Source organism: Rattus norvegicus, chromosome 15 (assembly GCF_021556685.1).
Source record: "Rattus norvegicus strain SHRSP/BbbUtx chromosome 15, alternate assembly SHRSP_T2T, whole genome shotgun sequence".
Classification (NCBI taxonomy): Eukaryota; Metazoa; Chordata; class Mammalia; order Rodentia; family Muridae; genus Rattus; species Rattus norvegicus.
The window spans coordinates 22,792,936-22,815,779 of record NC_141548.1 but is presented as its reverse complement, the minus strand read 5'-3'; the positions used below and the strand labels follow the sequence as shown (position 1 = coordinate 22,815,779).

The following is a 22,844-nucleotide window of genomic DNA, read 5'->3' as shown; positions in this document are numbered from 1 at the left end:
AAGCTGAGGGGTTGTTTATAGACGGACACAGCCTTCAGGCTGGAGTTCAGCCCCGTGGTAAAGTGCATGCGTAGCTTGCAGGAGGAACCTGGTTTGGTTCTCTACCGCATACAATGAATCTGAATTGGCCTTTATTGTAATTGTGTGGTGTCCTTTGAAAGACCTGAAGCTGGTACCAACGGAGCTTTAGAAAGCCCCCTGTGTCTCAGCTCACAACTGCCCTGTATGAGAGAAAGCCCCAGCGAAAAGCGGAAGTAAGCGTCTGCCAAGTGACCGCCCTGCGAGTGTGAGGCTTAGATGTGACCACAGTCACGGCAGTCACTTCTGAGACCAGCATGGCTGTGTGACCAGCATGGCTGTGTGACCAGCATGGCTGTGTGACCAGCATGGCTGTGTGACCAGCATGGCTGTGTGACCAGCATGGCTGTGTTTCGCTTCACCCAGGAGTTCTGTCTTCTTTGAACATCTCAAATTCATCTTTCTGTGTCTGGTGCTGGGATTCGAACCCAGAGTTTCACACGTCCTAGGCGGGCGTCTTGCCAAGCTGCTCTGCTTTATCCTAATGCTCTCGTAATGCCTTGTGCAGACCTGCATCAGCCAGGTTTTACAGACTTGCTCTCCTTTCCTCTAAGACAGCGCTGAGAGCTTTGTGACATAACAAATGGCCGTGGGTTGGTGACAGGTGAGAATCTGAACCACACCACTACTAACAGTTGACTTGCTAGACGCTTCCCTTCCTTGGCTTTCAAGTTAGACTCTTGCTGGAGTCACGTGTTTGAAATCAAGTGTAATAAGGTCTGGGCCGTCATCCACTTCAGCTTTGTGAGTCTGACAAAAGTCCTGTTAGATCATGTCAGAATTAGTAAAACAGTCTTTTTCTCTGAAAATGAGTTAGTAGACACTGGCAGTCAAAGCTAACTCAGTTTTTGTTATTTTTCTTTTGTTTTCATACTCTCATTATTAGGGACGTGTAATTAGACAGCCTCATATATTAACAGAAATGTTTTTCAAATAGCCATTTTTAAAATTCTTGCTCTAAGATTTTTATTCAACAGCTTTAGGGATAAATATTTTACTAAAATCCAGAAATTGTGAATTAATGTCATGTTTCTTTGCATTTTTAAAAATCTAGGCCTACAGATTAGAGCCATTGATTCTGAAACACTACAGCAACATTTCTCCAGTCCAGATCCACTGGTACAACACTTCGAACCCTCTACCTTATGAGCATATGAAGCCAAACTTTCTCAACCCAGCAAAAGAGCCTACCTCAGCTTCAGAGAGTGAGAACATCGCAGCTATCCCGAGCCCTGTAACCTCCCCAGTCTTATCTCGGCGCCACTATGGGGAATCCATAACTAACATTGGCAAAGCGAGCATACTGGGTACGTTGCTCATTCCTTACCTGTCACCCCTTCTGCATGAGCTTCCCTGCTGACTGAAGCAGATTCTCTGACATCCTCTGACTAGACTGATGGAAAAGAAAGGACATTCTGTTGCTCCTTACAGTCTTGGCTCTGTGACTTGCTGAGGGATCCTAAAACTGCTGTTTTATTGCTCTTCTGCATTCTGGGAGCATCAAGGACTCCGATGTCCTCTCAAAGTGAAATTCTTTAGTCCTTTTGCTTCCCTAGGCAATAGGGATATTCGTCTCTCCTCGAGTAACTTTCTGTGCCAGCATAGCACTTGAATTTGCCCTTTGTTTCTGACAGTGTCCTCTTTATAAGTGCCACAAGATGGCACTCTAAGTAGGCCTGAGCTATCAGACTTGCTTGCTAGTTGATGTCATGTGCAAAGGTTACTAGTGGCTTTTTATAGCATAAATTTAGTAAGACGTATACCCATTAATAGTAGGTAGAGTCCCCATGTCAACAGCATGGGTCTTTTGTTAAATATGTTTAATCTTGCCATATACTTCATTATAATGAAGATTGGGATAAAATAACACCTTGGTTGCCTTTGTTGTATATTCCTCTATCTGTAGTTTTAGAATTTATACTTCACTTCTTTTAAACATCATTCTTACTTGAAATCTACAGTAAAATTGGAGTATTTTTAGGTCCCCACCCTGGGGAAGAGTGAGTAGGGCTGAGTCCCTCTGCAGTCGGCTGTAATTCTGGGTGGTGCCCTCCAGGGTGCCGTGAGCGGAGTCAGCAGAGAGCTCAGTCAGCTGAGTGACCGACGGCCCTGTTTTGTGCCATGCAGGGGCTGCTAGCATTGGAAAGGGGCTTGGAGGAATGTTGTTCTCAAGGTTCGGACGGTCCTCCACACCACAGCCGTCGGAGCCATCTAAGGACTCAGCGGAAGAGGAGAAGAAGCCTGTCTCTTCACCCTCCACCACCACCGTGGCCACGCAGACCCTGCCGCACAGCAGCTCCGGCTTCCTCGACTCTGCATGTTAGTCCCACAGTCCTCTGCTTCAGCTCCCTGCTTTATCTCCAGCTCGGGAGGGATGGGGAGGGCGGGCAGAGCAGGAACCCTGTGATCCACACAGGTCTTAGGCATTTTAAAGAAAAGGTAATGTGTTTTAAGAATGTTTTCTAGGGGGGTTGGGGATTTAGCTCAGTGGTAGAGCGCTTGCCTAGCAAGCGCAAGGCCCTGGGTTCGGTCCCCAGCTCCGAAAAAGAAAAAAAAAAGAAAGAATGTTTTCTAGGCATAAGTAAATTAATTTTAAAAAAAGAATATTTTCCAGGCAAGTGTAGTTTTAGTGTCTGCATTGGCAAGTTGCTAGATTAGGACTCTCTGGCACAAGGGTCACAAGATGCTAGGGTAGGCCCCCTAGCTTCTACAAAGTACAATTTTATTAATACGTCTTTAAGTTTCGTGTCACTATTGATGTGTCCTCTCTCTGACAATCTGCTCTGTCCTGCAGCTAACCACACTCTCCTATGCAGCTAACCACACTCTCCTATGCAGCTAACCACACTCTCCTATGCAGCTAACCACACTCTCCTATGCAGCTAACCACACTCTCCTATGCAGCTAACCACACTCTCCTATGCAGCTAACCACACTCTCCTATGCAGCTAACCACACACTCCTATGCAGCTAACCACACTCTCCTATGCAGCTTTATAAGCCCTCCAAGGCAAGGCATTCTATTGGGTCCCACTCTGTCTTCTGTTCCTGCCCTGGTTACCAATGGATAACAGGGGGTTCTATGAGTAGGTACAGGAAGCATTAAGGTGGACTTTTTTTCCAGTAGACTTTAATTTTTTTAAAATTAAACTGTACATAACTGTAAAACACTGGTTTGTCTGTGAACTTTTAAGTGTCCAGTAATAGCACTGACACTTTGTGTCTTCCCATCTATGGTAAGGAGAGACAAATGCTAAAGTACCCACTCCCTTTGTGAAGCTGACAAGAGATGGACTCCTCCAACCCTTTTAACAGACTCCATTGCAGTTACTGGGAGCTCTGTGTTCTTATTGTGTCTGCCACCCTGAATTTTGAAATGTCCAGCAAGCAGACTGCTCTGAGTGGCACCCAAGAGGCTGCCCAGCCTGTGCACACTCAGTGCACCCCAGGGGGAACAGGCAGTGGGCGGGGCTGGCATCCTTACGTGGGCAACAGCATCTGTCAGTCCTTTCCAGTGCTCAAACTGTGTTTGCAAGTCATTAGGGCCATGTGTAAACAATTCTTTTTAGATGTTGGTATTTGTGTAAAGCTCACTTTTCTTCTGAGTTCTTAGTGATTTTTTTCTTATTTTTAGTTAGAAACATGATTATAAATGTATGAACTTTAGTGTCATGCAGTAATCAAAATAGTTAACTTCTGAAAAAAATTATTTTGGTGGAAATTTGTCACATGGCACTAAGTTAGGGTTCTTCATGATCTTATCAGTGCATGGCCGTGATGCTGGGGAATGGGAGGGTGCACACTGGGGCCAGACGCTCCCAGAAACAGTGACCCCCAGAAAAAGGAGTGAACACATATAGAATCTGAGCAGAGAGACTCCGTTCTGTTCTAGGTACTGCTCTAAATGTAGAAAACAGAAATCATCACACAGGTACCCTCAGACCCAGACCCTAGCGTGTACCGTCCATGCAGCCTCTGATCCTGCTTGACTACACCCAGTCATGTTGTGTCATGCTTGCATGTTAAAGCTTTGCCAGTCTTCATGTTAAATTTCACCTGTGGTCTCAGCTACGTCTGAGATAATCATGAGTCTCTATTTCATATAGTCACCTCTAGACAGGGACTCCTGATTCTTGGACTTGCCTCAGTAGTGAATTCTTCTGTGTAATCCTGACTTTTATGCCATAATTGCTATCTTGCAATCCTGAAACTCTCTCTTCCTTAAATCTTTGTGGAATCTGGCTGTTGTGATCAGGTGCCTGGGCCTCCTCCCTCCTGCTCCCTTCTCACACTGCCTCAGCTCTTCCGGACAGCCTCCCTTCTGAAGCCACTGTCTCTGAGTCTCATTATCTGAGGGTAAGGAGGACACAGCCTGAATTTGTGATCAATCTTGTCTTCTCTCTGAAGAATAAATCCTGTCAGGTGTCCTTTATTTTCATCCACTTGACACATCTTACATAGCGGTTCTTAATTTCTTCTGAAAAGATCTGGCTTATCCTAAAGCATTTTATGATTTCATTTCTTGTGTTCCTGCTAGGTGGTTTTTTTGTTTTGGGTTGGGGTGTGGGGTTGTTTGTTTTTTGTTTGGTTTGGTTTTTGGCCTCTAGGTTACAACATGAATTAGCACTTAGTGTGAGGAGTATCTGAGCTATTACCAGACTCTGACATTCCATTTGAGGATTGAACTGAGCTCCTATTTCCATGAAGGAGCCCTTGACAGAAGCCTAGAGGTGAGCTCCTCTCTCTGTGTGCTGGGCTTAATCAGCTTATTTGGAATGTGGCTCTTAACGATTGGTCACTGCGACACTGAAGGCCGTTTGTAACTAGCAGCCTTGCCTTTACAGCGTCTTGTTTGTTTTTCTTCACAGATTTCAGACTTCAAGAATCGTTCTTTTATCTCCCACAACTTCTTTTTCCGGAAAATGTAATGCAGAGTAAAGATGATAGCCTCGGTATGGTATATGTCAGGAGTGGCTCAGTACCCTGAAAATGCTCTCCCTAGAGATCCACTCAGGGAGAAATGGGATCGGCTCCTCTGAGGGCTGCCTCAGTGCTCCCACTGCAGACTCTGTGCTCCTCACAATGCTAGAGTTCATGCCCAAGTCAGATGCTGAAACACAGCGTTCCTACAGAAGAAGGACTTGAGAGAGGAGAGGGCGTAGGCCTGTGTCTGTCTGCTGTACTGTCCTCAGGCCTCAGGCTAACGGTTCCTTTCATGTCTGTACTTAGCCATACAGTTCCCTGCCACAGAGAACCCCATCACCCACACTGCTAATGTCTGCCGTCCGCACCTGGGCTGGGGTCGCCATAGCGTCAGGTCATTCCACACAGTATGCAGTGTCCCTCACGGGGGTGGGGGTGGATTTTTAACGTAGTGATACTGGTGCAAAGGTATTCCCAGTCTTCCTTCCCAGCATATCCTGAATCTGTCACTAAAGACTAATCTTAACAATTTAAAATTACTTTTCCTACTAACTTCTCATTTCTTCTATAGTTTCTCTTTGGTGTTTTTCTTTTTGATAGTGAATTCTATCTTTGCTATTTAAAAATGTGTTCAGGGTTTTCTTTGTTATTTTAGCCACCTTTAAATTTTTATGCATCTTTTTCAGTTATCAAGCAAACATACTACTAATATAGTTCCTAAACGGCAACTGAGGGTAACAAGCTGACTCCGTTTTTACTCCAGAGCAGAGAGTTTAGAGTGGCCTAACTCAGTGGATTCCCCTCCAGAAATTATCTGATATAAGGATATCTTCAATTGGTAGTCATAGACAAACATTTCCATTAAAATAATTCGTATTAGACTAGAGAAATAGCTCAGTCGGTAAAGTGCTTATAAGAGAACCTGAGTTCAAACCTCAAAACACACTTTCCAAAAAGCTGGGCACTGCAGGGTACACCTGTAATGCCACTGGGGCTGGGGAAGTGGGATCGAATCCCTGGGCCTCTCTGGCCAGGCTGACCTAACCTGTGAGAGACACTGTCTAAAATAACCAACCAAAGGCCAGCCCTGGAGAACTGACTCCCAGGGCACCGTGCAGCCTGAAGGTGCGAGTGCGTGTGTGCGTGCGTGCACGCGTCTGTGTTACAGCACAGCTGCTTTCTCACTCTTCCTCTCCACCTGCCCAGGAACAAAGGTCTTTCTGTTTTGCATTTTAAGACATTTTACATACAGCTACCTGAAGCATGAAAAAAGAAAAGGTGATTTTATTTTCTCCTTCCCCCATGATCCCAGTGGGCTAGAGAAACTAGGAGAATCCATCACCCTCTGCAGTCCCAGCAAGGCCTGGAGTGATAGTAACAGGACAGTCGGTACACGTGCATCAGAGCCTGCTTTGACCACAAGCACGTTGTACAGCCGTGCAGCGGGGCTGCCAAGTAGAACCTCTCCCTTGAGAGTCTGTGAGCCACATGAAGAGAGGACAGGGACACAGCCCACTCAACTCACCCTGACCTTCCTTCCTTCCGAGCCAGCAAGATGTGCAGTGGCTGCTCTGAGGGCCCAGAGGGAGGTGGGAGAATCAGCAAGTTGGTTGGGGAAAGCTGGCTAGAGGTGGACGAGTGTGGCAAGATCACATAACAGAGTAGAGCAGCTGCATGATGACAGTCATTTAGGACAGTCCAGTCATAGCTTGTCAAGAACAAATGTCAGGACCTTCTTAGAAGAAAAAGTGTCCCTTTAACTTTAAAAGAGTTTCAGCAGCAGAGTTCTGGACTAGAGCGGTACATGCCGCAGCGTTAGAGTGAATCCTCACGGCCACGTGCCTGCCTCTTCTCTTTCTTGTAACCTGCTTCATCTTGATGATTCTTCATCATGTTTGTGAATTCAGTTTTCTCATCTTCATAGCCTGGTCTTTGTGGGTCACTGTGCCTTCAAGTCTCATGCGAAGGCCCACGGCCTACTAAAATAACAGATAAAGGTGTTCTACGTAAATGCACGTGGATTTCAGCAAATTTCTGACTGACTTAAATGAAAAGCTTAGAGTTAGAAGACCTTTGTAAAAGGTGCTGTGTCGGTGGTCCCTACAAGTGTTTGATAGCCTAGCATTCTGCCTCTTCTGAACGCTTCCCTAGGCAGACACGTACGTACGCTCACAAACCAGAGCCCTGTGAAGCTGCCATTAACAGAGCATTTGTTTAGGATCATTTTCTAGAGCGGTACTCCTTATGTATAACTCCGCCTTTTACTTTTGACGTCTTTGAAGTGAACAAACAGATTAATTAGTATCCAGTAGGGCCATGAGAGATCTTGTGCAATATCAGATGGCTCGTGGACAGTTTTAAAAGAGAGCCTGAGTAGCATAATGCCATTTTTTAAACATTATGTATTGTGTGTGTGTTTGCAGTAAATTCCATATATATGAGCCAGACGACACCTTGTGGACTTGGTTCCCTCATTCAGCCTTTATGTGGGTTCCAGGAATCAAACAGGTTGCCAGGCCAGGTCTGCTGTCATTACTGTCATTTTCCAAGTGTGTTTTTCTGAGGATCCATTACGTTAACCCGTTGAGATTTGATGAGAGCCTTGAGCTGTTCATTTCTCTCCAGTATTGCAAGGACTCTTTGTAGGTTTTGGAAAGTCGTAATTGGATTCACGGAATTGTTGGAGGGCAGCAAATTATAGGTAAAGCCCTTCCCGCCACAGGCTCTTCCTCAGTTTAACTGTTCCAGCTACACAGTGGATTCTTTTGAATACGTCAATGTCCTGGGCACAGGCTAGCGCCCACTTGATAAATGCAGACTTGGGGAGGGGTGCCATTAAGGGAGTCGGCCTTATGAGGGGAGGAATGCTGTTGGGCTGTGAGGTAATAATGGGTATAATCTAAACACTAAAACGTGATTGCTGTGGAACATATCCTCACAGAAGCGAGTCTTCTGTAGGGCCTCCCTAACTGAGGAGGCCCTACCCACTTCCCCGGAAGTGCAGTCTTCAAGGAAGACAGATAAGAAACAGCCATCTAAGACTTAAATGGAGCCCCCTTTTTTGAACTCCAAAAAATATGCCACAATAGCAAGCAAACTGATTTGACTTTCTTTCCTTCCTATTCTTTGCTGACTTGGGCGCAGGGACAGACTGCACAGTAGGACCCTGGCTGCTTTGGCTTTCCCAGTGTCCCATAAGTTGAGAGTGAAGAATGTGACAGCTTAAGTCACTCCCTTGACTAGGTTTTTCACCCCACTGTCTCCCGCCTGCACCAAACACACGGTAACCGTCACTTAACTCTTGTCTTGGCAGTGGAACTGGAGCACAGGATCGACTTCGAACTCAGAGAAGGCCTTGTGGAGAGCCGCTATTGGTCAGCCGTCACGTCGCACACTGCCTATTGGTCATCCTTGGATGTCGCTCTTTTTCTTTTAACATTCATGTACAAGCACGAGCATGACAGCGAGGCAAAGACCAGCCTAGATTCAATCTGAACTCTGGACGGATATGAATGGCCCAAAACTTTTCTGTTAAAAAATGTGTCAAGACATGGAGATTCCAAGGTTCCGGTTTTGTTAAGGGCAAGAAATATTTTAATTTAAAAGCACTTTATTTTATTTTTAAAAGAGAAAAAAACCACATTTTCAGTTCTAAAGGAGTTATTTATGTTTCTGTCATTTTGATTGAGTCTAGCAGAGCCCCTGCAGAGAATCACCAGAGTGGAGTGTGGTGGGCTTAGGTGAACTGCATGAAGGCAGCCATCACAACCCAGTTCTCCAGAGGAGCCTAACGTAACGTATTAACCAAAAGGCGTTACAGCGCTGACGTGCCTGAAGGCCAGTCCACTCTGCAAAGACTACAAGGGGGCATCGTGGCTTCTCGATTCTGCAAAGGCTTCTGTGCCCACAGTTCCTTTGAAAGAAGAGTATAGCAGATTTTAAATGTCCTAAATTTAACTTGTTTTGAAAAGCTAATGCTAAAAAGCAATATTTGAACTACTGTACTTATAATTTATCATCCCTACTTACTTCAGTGCAGGAAACATGCTTAATGTCTCTTTTGCCACATCTACTCTGTATCATGTTGAGGCTCCTTTTTCTCAAAACTCCATCTTTGTAAATGAGTAGCTGATCCTGTGGCGTAATTTCAGGGGGTCTGGGGGGTTGGGTTTTGTTTTTTTGTTTTTGTTTTTTTGGTTTTTTGGGGGTTTTTTTTTTGTTTTGGTTTTTTTTTGTTTTATTTTTCATTAAAAACATGGTTTCACACAGCACTAGTTCAATTTTTTTTTTTAATGATATCTCATATACTTCAGAGAAAGTTAAATGTTCTCAGCACAGGGACTCCACATTTGTGTTTATTGGATTCTCTGTATTAGAAAATTAAGAAACAGCTTTGGACTAGAGAACATGATGACTTGAAATATATAAATATCTGTGTGCCAAACAGCTAACACATGTGAAGGAGTGGGCCGCCGCTAACATTTACTATGGAAAGGAAAGGAAAGCATGGTGACTCGGGCACAGGAAGTGGACACTGAGGCACTGGGGTTTTTCTGGGCTGTAGATGTTTCCACCGTGCTGTCCCGTCCGCTTGGAGCGCCCAGCCGTCTGTGTATCCGCTTCCTGAGGTAAGTGAACACATTACCACGTCACGTGTTCGTACACCGAGGCACCAGTTCTTCAAGTGCCTTGCATTAGATTACACAGCAAATGGAGAGAGTGTGGCTTAAAGCCAGGCCATATTCTTCCCTGTGCTATTTAACGATGTCACTCGTGAGTGACCTGGAGAAGCCTGCAAATGTTAGTAGGTTAGAAGATGGCCACGAAGCCCAGTTTTACCTAACAGATACCGTCCAGATTCTTACACTCAGACGAGGAGTTAACATCAAGGGAGCAGTAGCCATTCCTGCCGTAGCCAACACTCACATCTGGTGGCTCTCCATAGGTTCCACTCAAGGTGCTGTCTGTCTTGTGTGTGAAGAGCTTTGCAGCTTCCGGCAGTCCTCGGCAGATGGGAGCAGAGCTGGTCAGCCCACATGGCCCTTGCTGCTCTCTCTCCAGGGTGGCAGAGCCTGTGGCTTTCTGTGGTATTACCCCTTACCCTCAGTGCTGCCCGCTCCTCGGCGGCCATCGAATTCGCACAATAGACGGCACTTTTTTCTAGTGCCTGACAGTTCCAAGGCTGTGTGACCAAGCATGTGGCTGACAGAGGCACCTTTGCTCTAACGGCCGAGACTTAGCTAGTGGGGCTGAAGCGCCATGTCTGAGTTTGGAGGTTCCAGTCACTCGGGTCAGCTTCATAGCCTGTTTATTAGCAGGTCTCGCTTAACTCTCAGGAAAATTAGGCCCGTGTCCTATGCTGTCGTTAAAGGTGGTTGAGCGTGTGTTGTTGATTATCAACTGAAAGGAAGAGCGTGCCCCTGTAAGCAAAGGAGTGTGTCCACTTACTTTTCCTCACGTGCCAACAGTCGGATTTCACTGAGTTTCTGTCCGCTCTGGAGAAGAGCAGCATTCAGACCCCCGTCTGTCAGAAGCAGATGCTCTGTGCCTCTGGACGCTGCTCTCAGCCCCTCGTCTCATCAGTAGCAGCGGCAGTTTTGGTCTTAGAGCTCTCGTCTCCTCGTCTCTCCATGTAATCACGGGATGTGCTTGTATACACTAAAGTAATATACAGAGTATGTGTCATTTTGATGATTTAGAAGCTAAGTCAGTTACCAAGTAACAGTTGGCAACTTTACTCCAGCAAGTACTAAATCGGCCCCAAAAAGTCCTGATTTTGATTCTATTAAAATTCTCCTCTCCCTGTGTTCACACTGTGTCTCTTGTGTACTGGTCACCCAAACTTTAACCCAATTAGGCTGGACGAAGGCTCTGTTTGGAGTTAAATCTTATTCTTCCTTTAAAATTGGCCCTTCTGAGGCTTTTTATTCCTCTTTCAGCAGTAATTGCTCTTTTTTTGGTGCACTTTCCATATAATCCAATATTAAGTGTATCTCAGGACATAATTACAAAATGGCACTGGCTTTCTAAGCCTTGAGAACCTTAGACTTTATATCAGAAAGTTAGCTTTTGTGCTTGCTTCAAAGCTCTCAGATCCAAGAACTCTCCTCAGTCTCAGTCTCTCTCTCTCTCTCTCTCTCTCTCTCTCTCTCTCTCTCTCTGTGCGGCGTCCTCCCTTACTGTCAAGCATTCAGCGCGCCTGGGTCCCAGAACAGGGCAGCCAAGCTGGAAGGGCTGCTTTAGGCTGGTTGAAGCGGGGGTGGGGCAGAGTTGGAGCTCAGCCGATGGAGTATTTGCCAAACATACATGGAGTGTATTGGAATTAATCGCCACCCGCACACAAACCCAGAACACACTTGTAATCCCAGCCCGTGGGAGGTGAGAGGATCAGAAGAAGGATCAGTTGTCCTCTGCTGCATAGTGACTTTGAAGCAAGCCTGGGTGGTGGTGTGCTACACAGACACCAATAGACATCTAGGAAAGAGATCACGGGCCACGGAGGCGGCTCAGTGGTTAGAGACAGCCAAGCCCAACGGCCTGAGTTCAAGCTGACTCCTGTATACTGCCCTCTGCCCCCTGTACACTGTCACAGTGTACACCTGCCCTCACAGGTACGTAACACACGTAAAGTGAGTGCAGTGTCAGCACCTGCAACACTGTCAAAGATGGCCCTCGTCGGTCACTATTTCCTTTGATTCTAGTGAATAAGGCATCTAAGATTTTGAGAACCTGACCAAAAGATCTTTAGAATGCTTTTGAATCTTGCACTAGTTATGGATACAGGCCGATGTCTATGAGGTGTTAGTGGCCAAGGCAGAGCTGAAAAGACAATGTACCAGTAGAAAAAAAGAAACCACCAAACCGAGCTTGGGGTCTGTGCATTCTCCTTTCGCACCTTTACCCTGCTGCCACACAGACCCCAGGCTTCTGCCAGGAGCTGGGCCGCTTAGGCTGGATTTGAACCATGCAACTCAGGTCCCTCCTTACCCCTGTGCTAAATGAACACAAGCCCTGAGGGAACCTTAGTCCTGCAGTGGTGGTGACCTGAGATATGTGTTCTGTCCTGGTCTTCAGGGAATATTTTCAAAGAACCCTCAAGTTTCAGTTTGTGTGGATTTTGTATATCTTTTTAGATTTATATTTACAAGTGTTTCTGCCCGCGTGACCAAAATCACATGCAAGCCTGGTGGCAGCAGCCATCAGAAGAGGAGGCTGCTTTGCCTGGAACTGGAGTTAAGAGATGGTTGTGAGCCAACAGGTAAGAGCCCCCAGTGGCCTTGACTGCTTTGCCGTCTCTCCAGTCTGGAGACTGTAAATCTCAGAGTCCTCTGCAAAACCCTGTTTCAGTTTCACATAGCAGCAAAAGTCATGAAAATAAGGTTTACAGGCTTAACAGGGGACCAGATGCACAGTGACGGGGGAAGCAGTGGGATCTCCAAGGAAAGACTGATCAAGTCTTAAAGCCAGAGCAGTGATAGTTTTCCTAAACATGGTCTACAGATATTAACATGTCTTGCCAGAGAGTCAGTGAGACATGGCAAATTTAGAGGTTCCTTCAAGCCAAGCATGATGGTACACACCTTTAACCCCAGCACTAGGAAGGCAGAAAGTGGTAGAGTTCAAAGCCAACCTGGTCTACATAGAGTTCCCAGCCAAGTCTGCACACTGAGACCTCATCTCAAAAAAAAAAAAAAAAAAAAAAAAAAAATGTCGGGAATCTGCTGTATTCAGTGCATTTCACAGCAGCCGGGTGCTGTTGGAAGGGGTACAAACTTCGCCAAAAAGACCAGCTTCTACTAAGGAAATCCTGAGCATAGATCATTCGTTCATTCTGCAGTTTCACCCCCTCATCTGACAAGGCAGTGAGCTTCCATCCGGCTCAAGTCACAACCTCCCATCCTGTTTTGTGCAGACAGCCTGTTTCAAAAGCTAATGGGAAGGGGTTGGGGATTTAGCTCAGTGATAGAGCACTTGCCTAGCAAGCGCAAGGCCCTGGGTTCGGTCCCCAGCTCCGAAAAAAAGAATTTAAAAAAAAAAGCTAATGGGAAATCCCTAAGGGTAGAAAGTGGCTTTGGGGTGGGGGACACATACATGCGCACCCCTCTTAGTCTTACAAGTGACAGGCCTAACTGCCTATAACTTGTGTCTGGAGTTATCTCCTTTACTCCTTCAGGCTTCGTAAAGAGAGCCTGAGCAGATCTGAGCAGACTTCTTTGCATGTCTGAGACACTGTACCAGGGGGCAGGGGACACACAACCCCAGGCAAACAGGCTTCCTTTCCAGTAGCACTTGCAAACACGGTAAGGAAGGAAATGAATGCAGCAAGATCGGCGTTTGCCTCTCAGTCCTCCTCATCTCGTGTTTGACAGCAGCAAGGTCATTCCCCAAACTTATACTGTAAGTTAATAAATGCAGCGTAAGTACCACGTGTATTTTGGAGACCAGGAAAAGCAGTTCTGCTGACTATTTGTACACCCCCAAAAATAGTCGGATAGCGTGAACTTTTCCTCAGCCTTTGAACAGGGCGGGTTCATGCTTAGCGTTGTCTCTTACCTTGTGTCTCCATTTATATGTGACAGAGTGCGGCTCTGTTGGGAAATTCCCCATAGGATGAGTCCACCTGGCCAGATTTCTGTTAGAGTAGGATTTAAAAAAGAAAAAAGTGTATGCTCAACCCAGGGAGGACTGGCATCGGGGCCACCTTTGGGCATAAACGGCTAGAGATTATTGGGGGATGTATATAGCGTGGCTTAGAGGTCTCACTGAGCCTGAGCGTCTGTGCACACTGAAGTACCTAGTTTACTTAGAATACATAGCATAAAGAACGTGCTTAGCAAACAGCTGGATTTAGGAAACGATGGGGAAAGCCTGTTAACGTTCAGTACTGGTCACTCTCCTTTCTGTCCTCACTGACTTGGATCCACGGCACTGGGTGACCAGGCATCGACACATCACCTGGAGTCCCATTCAAACTTCCCTTGGCGATGACCACACCCTCTCCCATCATCTTGGCCTTTAAACATATTAACTGATCCCACAAAAATTGCATGAAAGCCTAGCCATGTACTTCTGGTCCTCGGTCTGTCACAGTAAACCCACTCTGCTCTGCCGTGAGAGTTCAAGGAGGGTCTCCTTCCCCTTGTTTCCCCATCGGTGTCAGACAAGGCAAGCGAATCCTCTCAGACCCTTCGATTTTGTGGAAGCATCCACGATTCCTAGTTTATCTCTGCAGTGATCAGCTTGAATGGCAAAAATCTTGACATTTAGCTGGCATTGTCCAGTTCCAACTTTTCTGAACCAGAATTTAGTTAATATGCTTATGGAAATGGAAGGATAGTGGAGTCTGTCTGCTCAAAAGCTATGGCCACCACATCCTGCATCCTACCAGAAACTGGCCATCGTGTTCCTTGGCATCAGATGATGAAGTCCTCAAATGACACATTCGGATCTTACAACGCAGAACAGTCACAGCTTCGAAGGTAATAGTTCTCAAGTCTAAAGCCAACCCCCAAAGCCTGGTTGACTTTTGTCATTGGGAAGAGGGGACCTCAATTGAGAAAATGCCATCTGATTGGCCTACAGGAATATCTGTGGGCTTGTTTTGTTGGTTGATTGATTGGTTGGTTGACTGATTGATTGATAGATTGATTGATGTGGAAGGGAAGACCTAGCCTGTTGTAGACAGCATATCCCTTGGGAAGGTGTTTCCAGGAGTTACTTAAAGGGATAAATTTGAGCATAAGAGCAATCCAGTAAGCAGTGTTCCTCCATGGCCTCTACTTAAGATCCTGCCTTGAGTCCCTTGTCCTCAATTCCCTTCAGGATAGATTATATCTGTAGGATGAGATAAACCCTTTCTTCCCTGAGTTTCTTTTATTCATTATGTTTATCAGAGCAACAAAAACCTAAGGCACCGTTATAACTTTTTTGAGATGGTTTCTATTAAGGAAAGTATGGAATTCGCTGGATTTGAAGATGATCTCTGGATGCCACGTGCCTTCTGCCTATACCATTGTAATGGTTTCTTCTTGCTGATGGTCTTGCCTCACCTGTCATTAGCTTCTCCTGTTCGGGTACTTACTACTTAGAGCCTATGGTGTCTCTATTTTAGTGGGAATAGAAAGCCAGCCATCAGAATACTGCCAGCCATCTCGGTTCTCTACTCCATGAATTTGGCAGCATGCTCAATCTGCAGCAAACCAGTGAGATCATCAGGTCGAACCACTGTCTCATTCACAGCTCATTTCGATCTGTTTTCTAGCTAAATCGTGGAGCCTTGTCTTTGCCTTGACAAATATTCCATATGCCTTTAATTTACTTAGAACTTGCCTCCAAGTTTTCGCCTTGGCCTTTGTCCTGCTTCTTGGTTGTACTAAACAAGGGAAGCATTCATTAAACACTACACTGTCCACATTCTTGTGTCCTTTCGAGTTTAGAACACAGGGTCTTTTGTTGCAGGAAAAAGAGGGGGGAGTTAAAGAATGTTCTAAAGCATGTGATAGCAGAAGACACATCACCTTGGAATGTCCACCACACTACCGTACATTTTTAAAGTTCCAATTAGTTCTTCACGTGTGCCCAAGAAAGTGTTCTGGAACAAGATGATGAATACACTAATTGTTTTGGAATTGTCATCCAAAAAATGCCCACAGTTGTGTGTCAACACATACTTGGGTCCTAAATAGTTCAGTAACTAAGACAGGGTCTCGGCTTTTCCTTGTTGGGACCAGACGATGGTGGAAGGTACCCAGTTCATCAAGTTTTGGCTGACCTTTATGGAGTGGCCGTTTGCCAGAGATGTAAAAGATAACTTCAGTCCATTGGACAGTTAAAGATAAGGATCCTCCAGTTGGAACTCCAGCGTGCCTGGGTATGCAACTTTCTCCTCCAAATCTTCATGTTCTGTAGTCAACTAACAAGCTCCTCTTACACCTCGGATCCTCCTGCCAAAGCCTCCCGAGCATAGCCCACTAGAGAACTTGCAACCACAGTAAGTCTGGAGAGTAGAATCCTAAAATCTTGGGGCACCCAAAGACCAATGAAATCAGTGTCACTTTCAAGAAGTGACCAGCCCGAGTACTGGGGTCAGCAAATTTCCAGGCATGACCAAACTTGCTGCAAAAGCAAAATGAATGTCTGGGAAGAGAGCCAAACCTTGGGTGTCTTCATGCAGCGTTCAAGCCAGCTGACCTGAGAACTCTGGAGTGAGGCTCCATGGCTGGAATGCTCTGCACAGTGATGGCTAGGGCATCGTGGATGAAGTATACTGCAGATTCTGCCTCCTTGTGGCTAGCTTTTCAGTAGAAAGTTTTAACCCTTGATGGATTGTTTTTAATTTGCCTAAAATCCACATTTGAAATATTGCCAAACAGTAGGTATAAAACTGGATTCAGATTTCCTGTGGTGTTTTTAGGTATCAGCCCTATTTGCCATGAAGAATTTATAAGGCATCAGAATCACAGAGAAAACATGACCCGAATGGTACAGAGAAGAAACTGGAATCTTTTATTGATAGGTCTTATGTGGTGATTATCTCCCTAAATTATTAGTGAAATGCTATCCCAAAAGAATATATCAAAACTCGTTTGAATTTAACCTCTCCCTTAATGCTTGGTCTCATAAAGGTAAACAGCCTGGAGAGATAGCTTAGGAGTTAAGAGCACTGATTGCTCCTCCAGAGGACCCAGCAGTGATTCCCGAGACCCACATGGCGGCTCACTACCATCTGTAACTCTAGTCTCAGAGGATCCAGTGGCTTACAGGGTCACCAGGAAGGTGGTGCACAGACATACATGCAGCCAAGACACCTTCACAAAATAAGTAACCAGAGTGTCTTTTGTCTTTTAACCCAGAAAGTCTATAAAGTTCAAATATCCTCAGATCCTTCAACTATTCTCCCCACGCAAAATGGCCTGTGTAAAAAGTACATTTTTGCAGAATGTTTGGTGCCCACAATATAAAGTAATGTAAATATCTGTTAATTAGGATTAAATAAGTGATGGTACTTCATTAAATCCGATTATAATATGACATTTAAAGGTGTCATAGTATTTTCCACACACAGCAGAACAATCACTAAGCCACATGTTTATTTGAAAAACAAATCTACAAGAGTGTGTATAGGTTGCGTAAAGTTTTTTAGAATATATGTCATTGGGGGGAGGGGTAAAAAAATGCCCCAGAGAAGTCGAGGATTTAGCTCAGTGGTAGAGCGCTTGCCTAGCAAGCGCAAGGCCCTGGGTTCAGTCCCCAGCTCCGGGTAAAAAAAAGAAAAGGAAAAAAAAAATGCCCCAGAAAGACAAAGCGAAGTTAATTTTGCAAATCCTGGGGTGATGGCTGTACCAGCCAGGCTTCTCTGAGGAGGAACTAAGGTATTTCAAAGAAGGTAATCCGGCTGGCATGGGGGTTGAACCTCCCTGCACTCAAGGCATGAAACTGAGGCAACCTCGTTAGAACCACTGAGCAGCGCCCTGCTGAAGGCCAGTGTGGAAGTGTTTAGAATCACCCTCTCTTCCTGTGACCAGGAACTTCCAGGCCTTAAGTTAGCCCAGCCTCCAAGTGTTCATCAGGAAATCCGTCCTCCTTTCTCGTCACTCTGTTACTGTGTCGTTGTGGGTTTTTTCCCAGAGAACATTGTAACCATTTACACACTAACGTCTTCCATTGTTTTTTGTCCAGCTCATTTATGAATTGATTTGCTTACCTCTCCATCTCTTGGTCTGTGTTCATTTCGTTGGGAGATAGAATGAAAGGATGTTTCTTATTTGGATCATTCTATTGCCGGTCAAACCATGGTTTTTATTAAACAGCCTTGGAGGGAGCCGGAGGTCACTAAAGGCCATATGTAGGTTGTAGTTTCCTCTGTAGAAGTCACAATGGGTAGCCAGCCTTGTCCTGTGTACCAAGAACAGACCTGGAATCACTGGAAAGGAAAGGCAACGCCAAGGAGTAGACATCGACAGAACTTGCTGCAGTGTCCTCCCTCCTTAGTTCCCTTGTTCCTAACGGCTTCCCACAGCGTATCCCCCTCATCCCCCTCACCCCCCCCCCCAGCCCTTACGGTGGAGAATGACAGAGGGAGACACTGAGTCCTGGCCAACCTCAGACAACCTCCCTCAGACAACCTCTGGCAACTTAAATGTTAACAGAGTAGCTCTGCATGCACATCCAGCTGTGGAGTAATGGTTAATCTGTATGATTAAATGAAAAAATACAATAAAGGAAGACACTAATGTCGACCTTTGGCGCAAGCACACTCGCGCGCACACATAGGCACACAATAGTGTCTGAACTACAGATATCCCCATCGATAAACTTTGTATGCCTCTTCTCTTGTTAATGTATTGATAATTGTTCGTTCACACATAACTCTACCCCTAAACCTAAGAGTGACTCTCCTCCCCAACATGTTTAAACATGAACGTTTAAAGGGGTTTTGCACAAAGCTAGGCAAAACCAGCTTTTAGAAACCCTTCCGTGTCTAGCATGGTAGTGCACGCCTGACTTGAGAGACTTGTGGTTCCAAGAGCAAAATTTTTCAGTTTAGGCAGCACAGTAAGAGCCGGCCAAGAAAGGAAGGGGTCTCCACTTCCGGTGTCTGTGGTGGTTACTAATCCACTTCCATGCCCTGGGTTTACTGTTTGCTAGCTCCATTTAAAGATAAAGACAGATCCAGGGAAATGGTTCATTAGGTAAAAGCACTTGCTGTTGTGAGCCCAATCACCTGAATTCATCCCCCCAAACCCAGGAGGGAAAGAAGCAAACCCTACAACCCAGCAGGCATTAGTTTGTCTGAATACACAACAGCACTTGTTTGTAGGTGGTCCTGACGTTACAAAGCCATTCCATTCTTTGTTGGATCAATTCCATTGCCCTCCTAGATGCCCGAGAGGGGAGAACTCCTCTGAAAGCCAAGCTTCCTTCCTTAGTCTTTGCCAGCCTTGGCTTGAGAGCCCAGGGCCCACAGCTCCTCCCGCCACAGGCTGCAGAGATATGTGTCAAAGGAGAGTGACTTACCTCAGTTCGATTGCCACAACAGCAAAAGCAAGAAACGAGTTAATCTGATTAATATGCACGCTTGGTAGTCAGATCCTCACAGTGATGTTACTTGTTCCAGCCCTCGTTAGCTTGAATGATGCTCTTGTTTGAGTCTAAATCCTGCCAGGACTCAACCCCCAGATTGGATTTCCCAGGGAGTGCTTGGTCCTTGGTGCATTGCCAAGGAGCATTAAAGGTAAGAGGGGGGGTTGGGGATTTAGCTCAGTGGTAGAGCGCTTGCCTAGGAAGTGCAAGGCCCTGGGTTTGGTCCCCAGCTCTGAAAAAAAGAACAACAACAAAAAAAAAAAGGTAAGAGGGCCTCCCTTCCCCTACAACATCCCCCAATTCTTGATACCGGTGGACCCTGGGAGCAAAAAGATTTAATTTTCTTTAAAGAGTTTGATTTCTTACGAACACCAAATACCCTTCATTTCCATGGCCACATTCCACATAGAAGACGGGAGAAAGAAGCGTGGGTTAGGTAAGTCTGCACACTGACCAAAAGACGTGCTATCATCTATGCCAGGGGTAGAGCACGTTCCTAGCATGTGCGTCCCTCTGGGTTTAATCCTCGGTGCCACAAAAGGAAAAGTGAAGATAAAACAAAATCCAAAAACAGGACGTCACACTAGGCAGAGCGACTGCTTCTGGCCATTTCAGTTTGACATAGCAGGGACTAAATCCAGGACCCTACACACATGCTAGGCGAATGCTCTCCCATGAGCCACACCCCCATTTTCCCCCGATTTCATTTTGAGACAGTCTCACTAAGTTACCTAGGCCGGCCTGGGTGATTCATATTCATTCATTCATATTCTCTCTCTCTCTCTCTCTCTCTCTCTCTCTCTCTCTCTCTCTCTCCCCCTCCCTCCCTCCCCCTCCCTGCCCCCTTCTCTCCCATTTGTCCTCCTTCCTAACTGGATTGCCTGACAGGGCCCAACCCGCTTCACTTTTTTTTTTTTAATGGAAAATAGATTTTTTTTTCATACAATATGTTCTGATTATGGTTTCTCCACCCCAAACTTGTCTCAGATTGTCCCCGACTCCTCTCCCATTGAAATCCACACCCCTTCTCTCATTAGAAAACAAAGGAGCATCTTAAAAAGGAGTAAAATAAAAATAAAATAAAATAAAATAAAAACAAACTGGAATCTGACAAAACAGAAGAAAAAGAGCCAAAGGAAAAGCACAATAAACACCCAGAGACACAGCGACGTTTGCACATAAAGGGAGCCTATTAAAAACACAGAACCAGAAGCCAGAGTATAGACACGAAAGACTATACGGTTTAAAAGGAAAAAGAAGAAAGGCTGGGTGTGGCGATGCATGCCTTTAGGGAGGCAGAGGCAGGAGGATCTCCGATTGAGGCAGCCTGCTCTACAGAGCACGTTCTAGGACAGCCAGAGCTACACGGAGAAACCTTGTTCCAAAGACCCCTCCCCTGGCCTTCCCTCAAAATAAGCCCCGACAAAACTTCACAAGACAACCTCCAAAAAATGCCATTGGGTTCATTTTGTACTAGCCATCTACTAAACTCAGAGCAAAATGGAGGACTCCCTTTCTCAGTGGGGTTTCGGTGTTTCCTGCAGGACCCTGTTTGGAGAGTGTCACTGAGCTCATGCCTGACCTTGTTTGAAGGATAACCCTGCATGAACTTCCCATGAGTGCTGCATGATTCACTCTTTCCCCACATGACAATTAGGTATTGTGTTATGGCCAATCAGCCCTTTCCACCCGTACCCCAAGAGCCCTTATCTACCCTACCCCCAGCACACTAAAATGAGCTTTCACTGAAGCTGTCTCTGTAAGTTCTTCTAACACACTCTCGGCTGTCTGAACCCTGCTCAATGTTTACGTTCTCTAGTGGGCCAATGGCCAAGACCCCCAAGGAAAGATAGACCCACACCTAATGTGAGCTAATACGTAATAAGTAGATTTATAACCTTTACTCTCTGAGCCAATACATCGTTTAGTTTTCAAGGATTGGCTCTGTAGCAGCCAGCACATCCTCCTCTTGACGGCACCACACATAAAGGCGTTTTTTTCCTGGAATCTCCTGTCAATCAAGGAACCAACAAGGCACAGTTTAGAGGGTCAATCAGTTATCCCTCATCTCCAGATAGAAGTGAGTTGTCTGCTTAAAGACACACGTCACTGAGCTAAGGGACCTTCCTCTGAGATGTGTTCTAGAATGCCATGCTCCCTCTCAGCGTTCTAATGTCAGCTGACCACAAATAGAATCACCTGAGCAGGAAGCCTCACCTGAAAGACCCACCCCATGAGTGAACAGCATTTTCTAATTACCGCCCAGATAAAAGGATGTGGCCAAAGCAGGCTTACTGGTCATTTGTTCACTTGGCCTTCCTTGTGCTAAGGAGTCGATTCCTTTGCTGGTATCAAAAGCAGTGTTTCTGTGTTTCTGTCATGGACCAAGGACCAGCAGCTCCCCAGGAACCATTCATGTTTGGGGGACCAGATTGGGACAGCCTTGTAGACTGAGCAGACACAAGATTGTCAGCCTCCCCGATGAGAGCCAGCTACTGTGGGACCACTGTGACTGCAGAGACACCAGCCATCAAGTCCTATGGGGAGCTCAGCCTCTCAGATGTGACTCGATTGTTAAAGCTATTTTAAAGTCTGCTGACTTAACATATTCTTTTTTTTTTTTTTTTTGGTTCTTTTTTTTCGGAGCTGGGGACCGAACCCAGGGCCTTGCGCTTCCTAGGTAAGCGCTCTACCACTGAGCTAAATCCCCAGCCCAACTTAACATATTCTTAAAGGGGACAGGAGAGACGGCTCATGGGTTAAAAGCACTGGCTGCTCTTCCAGAAGACTGGGGTTCAATTTCCAGAAACCACATGGTGGCTCACAACCATCTGTAACTCTACTCCCAGGGGATCAGACACCCTCTTCCCTCTTCTGCAGGTACCCATATGGTGTACAGAAATACATGCAGGCAAAACACCAATCTACGTAAAGTAAAAATAAAGGCAAAAATTAGAAAGTAAATCATTTCTCTCATCTCTCTCACATATGTGTGTGTGATTATTATTATTAACACACAGACACACATATACATATATATGAGTATATTTCTGTCTCTCTAGAGAACCTTGACTAATTACTCTCTTACCAGCCCAGGCCATCTAGGCTTGCGTGGTCTTAATTGACCCTACACACAAGTTCACATTCAAGCTTGTGGAAACAACCCAGCCCTTCAGATACTTCTTCCCCTAAAATCCTTCTTTAATGTCTAAATGTTTATATCCCACTTACCCTGAGGGCCAAGGATGGTATAAGGTGTGATGTTTCAATGAGTGTCTTCAAAGTTTTTGCCACATACAATGAGTCGCTTGGTGAGACATGGTTCATAAATGAATGTCATGGGGAAGAGAGGCCTCTCCACCACTGACTGCAACGGTATCCGTTAGACAACGGTAATGAGTCGCCCGCCTTCCACTGCTGTCAGTATAACAAAATATCTGACATGGGATATATAAAGAAAATGGGCTCATCTAATTCATAATTTGGAAGACTCAAGAAAGTGGTACCAAGACCTGCCCAGCTCAGGTGAGGATCCCCTGGGCTTGTTCACCCAGTAGATATCTTAATCCTAGTGCTCAAGAGACGAAGGCTAGATTATCATAAATTCACAGCCATCTTGAACTCCATGCTAGCCTGTGTGAAAAGTCTATGTCAACACCTATTCGATATTAAACAAGAAATATAGACAGGTGGTGCTTAGTGAGGTGAAGGAGGTGTCTGTCAGCATACCCTGGACATTCGCCCCTCAGAATCCACCATTA

The 22,844-nt window shown here is 45.6% G+C and overlaps 1 protein-coding gene and 1 long non-coding RNA gene across 19 annotated transcripts in view; one reads left to right on the top strand and one right to left on the bottom strand.

The window, feature by feature from the left end:
* Nucleotides 1-10,812, top strand: part of Ddhd1 (DDHD domain containing 1) — a 67,685-nt gene extending 56,873 nt beyond the window's left edge. For 5 of the 18 annotated variants that reach the window (XR_015637966.1, XR_015637962.1, XR_015637964.1 and 2 more), the window contains 4 exons: nt 1,133-1,385; nt 2,206-2,397; nt 4,947-5,030; nt 8,315-10,812. Coding sequence is in view for 8 of the 18 variants with exons in the window: in XM_087585545.1 (XP_087441671.1) it covers nt 1,133-1,385; nt 2,206-2,397; nt 4,947-5,030; nt 8,315-8,496 (711 nt within the window). In the remaining 10 variants the exon portion in view is untranslated. 18 annotated transcript variants of the gene reach the window in all.
* On the bottom strand, nt 9,277-19,315 carry LOC108352894 (uncharacterized). Its single transcript, XR_015638703.1, has 3 exons — nt 19,018-19,315; nt 17,705-17,895; nt 9,277-10,659 (listed from the first exon to the last, which is right to left on the bottom strand). It is a non-coding gene; the product is annotated as an uncharacterized LOC108352894 (long non-coding RNA).
* Between the last annotated feature and the right edge of the window lie 3,529 nt (nt 19,316-22,844).